Raw genomic sequence first — 3,590 nt, forward strand, 5'->3', positions numbered from 1 at the left:
AAGGAGTAAAAATAATCCTTAATGCAGGGATTTTGAATAGAAAAGATGTAATCCGTGTAGACATAATGAGACATGATATTAAGCAAAAACGGCAAGTCAAAAATTTATTGGGACATAGTACCTGTTGGATACAGGATGCTTGATTTGAATGAGCATTTGTTGTATATGTCTTGTGCATAGTTGAGTCTTTAGCTGTGAATAATTATCTACCTACTGCATGTGGCCTTGTTCAAAGGCCAAATACAGTTAGATGCACTATGCAAGGTACATGAAGGTGTCCTGAGAGTTGCTGTTGCAATGTGATGCAGCAAAAGTAGCTGAACATTATGGTCTGTGTTTTCCTAACGCATCCTTTTTGAATTTAAAAGATGCAAATGAGAACAATTGAAGCAGAATTTTCCTTCATAAGAACTGGGGCACTGCCATCAATTAAGGCTTTTCCTCTAATGTGTTGCAGGGCCTGCCCACTGGAAGGAGGTTTTTCCTGTCGCTAATGGAGACCGTCAGTCACCCATCGACATCAAAACTGAGGAAACCAAGTATGATCCCTCCCTCCGTCCTCTAAATCCCAGTTATGATCCGGCTTCTGCTAAAATCATCCTTAACAATGGGCACTCCACCAGTGTGGAGTTCGATGACACCGTCAACAAATCAGGTTTGTCGCTTTCCTGTTGCACTGTGTCTTCCTCCACTGTTTCCTAAACAGACTACGTGCAGCCTGGGCACATCTCACTACCGGGCATGAACTCCTTGTAAGCAGTAAGGTTTTGCTCCTCTGGATGAGAGATTCCTTTTTTCCCTGTCTTTCAGCATGGTTCAGTGTGGAAACATATTTGGACATGAGTTCGAGTTCGTGTTTCTTACAAAGTGCTGTGATTCCATATTCACAGGGGTGGTTTGATCCACCCCAACCAGCTAGACAGTGCCAGCCCCCCTGTTTGAACAGTGTTGTGCACAATTTATCAAATGCTGTTCTCTCTCTCACTGCAGATGAATCCTTTGTGTCTCATTACAGGTTCATTCCAACCGAATCGCTCAAATCTCTTATCTGAATTTAGCTGCAGGTTTGGTTCTGTATTTTCACTCTTCCTACAACCCATACCTGGACTTCTTGTGTCAGGAAAGAGCCAACACAGAACAAATGAAATATATACCAAGTAATCCATTTTCTTCTCTGAAAAGTGTTATTGTCCCAGTCTTTTCCAGGAGTATGTAGCTTCCCTTTTTGCAGGCAATTATTCTTATTTAGAAGTTCTCTGGTTTAGCATAGTCTTTGTAACATTAGTGCTTTCATCTTCAAACCTTCTCTTGGATGGTAGGCAAGCCAGCATGCCTCCCCTTGAAACTGTAGGAGAACAGAATCTTCAAGCAATAAAATCATCTTGTGGCTGCATGAGGCTTAGCTGAGGACCCAAGCCTGTACGATGCTTTCACAAGGGTCAAAGCCAGAGGGGGACTAATTTTTGATCACCCTGTCCATTAGTCCTGAGGACTTATTTGCCTATAGCGGCAACAGGGAGAGACATAGATGGAGACACCATCATGCTTTGGTTTCCTGGACAGTCTTAGTTTTAAATTTTCTGTCAATACAAGCAACACTGGATGTTGCCTGAAAGTCACCCGCTGACCGTCAATGATCTGGTCTGACCTCGAGTGTGTCAGATGCCACGGAACTTCCCAGAATTAATCTCTGCTTCAAGCCTAGTAGGTGCTGGTGAACTAAAGCACATCTCTTAGAAAAACATACAATCTTGATTTCAGAATTTCCAGCGATGATGAACCTACCACAGCCTTTGGTAAGTTGTTCTAATTGTTAATTATCCTTAAAGTTAAAAATCGCACTCTGTTCTTGATGTGAGTTAGGTCAACTCAGCCTTTAAACTCTTTTTTTTAAAAAAACAACTTAGTAATAAATGTGAACACACCAAGAACCTCTTTCATTCTCTCCACATCTATGAAGTGACAGGGCCTGAATGTAGTTTTTCTGGAGGCTTACACTGGTACCAAAGCAGTGGTAATGTGATCCTCCTCTTACTGCTTTCCTCAGGCCATATCTTCAAGGTTATGGTTCCTGTTACGGCAAAGCACTGACAGATGCTGATCAGATAATTAACAGATGTAATCCCCAGTTTCCTTCAGGACACTCCATGTCTTCTATGTGTGGACTAGATTCTTCAGTCCACATCCATAAACTGAATAATTCACTATTTTCCCTAATATTTGTCACTGACAAACTTTATCAGTAATGTTTTTGTTTTCTTTCAGGTCATTGCTTAAACATTACTGAATTTTCTAGGGCCAAAATTTGGCCTCTGGGACAACCTGTGAAGTAAGAACTCCTGCCATGTGTTGGTTTCGTAAAAAAAACAAACAAAAAATAATTGGCACTAGATACATTAGCATCTTTTAATGCATTATTAACTGACTTCCGTATGAACTATTTCTTCACTTTGGTCAGCATTGGAACTGGGCTGTCAATTCTGTAACTGTTTGTGTAAGTCTGTTTATGCTCTTTGATACCACATGATACCAATTGAAATTGACCTATTGATCTTCTTCCAGAGTTTTTAAAAATTTGAGATACCGATATTTGCCTTAAAAGCTTCTAACTTCTTCCTTAATCACTGTTGGAATTAAAGAGTTTTACTGTCACTGTATGATGTGGCACAAATACATCATCAGGCCATTTTTAAACATTTTTCAGCAGAAGCATTTCATGCTGATGCATTTCTACACAAGTTTTCCCTCAGCTGTTTAGAACACAAATCTCTACACATTTCTAGGATCACTTGCCTCTAAGTTTTCAGTCCTTGAAAAAAGGAATTGGTTTTAGGAGTGCCACTTCCCCATCCCTTCTGTTGGCTATGTAAAAGCATGTTTTTGAGTTGAAGTTTTAAGAAAATCAAATATTTTTCCCCACAGATAAACAGTCCCAGTTCCTTTTCATTAGCCAGGCTACTTGTATGAGCAGGCAGGCAACTTAAAAATTCTTCTTTCCTCTTTATCTGGTGCATTTTGTTCCTAATGAAGTTACAGTTTGGACTAAACCTAGAAGGGGAAAAAATTGCTGTTTTCTTCCCTAGTGCTCTTAGTTTAAAAACCACCTGGTCAAAACTCCCCTCGTGCCCATTATTCGATGAGCCATACTGTAACGAGCCAGTAAACTATCCTAGACTGATTCTGAAGCCTTCAGAGGAGAGAAATGCTGAGAGAGCAGAATGATGTTTTGCAGTGAATAAGGAATCTTTCTGAATATGATTTGCATTCAAGTCTCTGCGCAGAGATAGTTTGGTTCCAACTCTGATTAGCAGACGATGAGCACTTGCAAAAGCAAAACAATGAAAAGCCCACCCATATGCATGTTAGGTTGAATCAGAACAGAAACAAGTATAATAGAATAGAACATTTCAGTTGAAAGGGACATACAAGGATCATTGTCGTGGTTTAACCTCAGCCAGCAGCCAAGAACCACGCAGCTGCTTACACTCCCTCCTCCCTGCTCTGCCCCCCCCAACCCGGAGGAATGGGGAGGAGAACAACTGGAGTAAAATATGTGGGTTGAGATAAGGACAGTTTAATAACAATACAGA

General features: G+C 40.6%; 1 protein-coding gene across 1 annotated transcript in view; it reads left to right on the forward strand.

Annotated features, from left to right (window-relative positions):
- Positions 1 to 457: 457 nt before the first annotated feature.
- CA13 (carbonic anhydrase XIII) overlaps positions 458 to 3,590 on the forward strand; it is a gene marked incomplete at its 5' end in the record, with an annotated part of 12,198 nt that continues 9,065 nt past the window's right edge. The window contains one exon of the mRNA XM_009076939.1: positions 458 to 655. Coding sequence (XP_009075187.1) covers positions 458 to 655 — 198 coding nt within the window. The remainder of the gene's footprint in view (positions 656 to 3,590) is intronic.

Source organism: Acanthisitta chloris, unplaced genomic scaffold, assembly GCF_000695815.1.
Source record: "Acanthisitta chloris isolate BGI_N310 unplaced genomic scaffold, ASM69581v1 scaffold4836, whole genome shotgun sequence".
In the NCBI taxonomy this organism is placed as follows: domain Eukaryota; kingdom Metazoa; phylum Chordata; class Aves; order Passeriformes; family Acanthisittidae; genus Acanthisitta; species Acanthisitta chloris.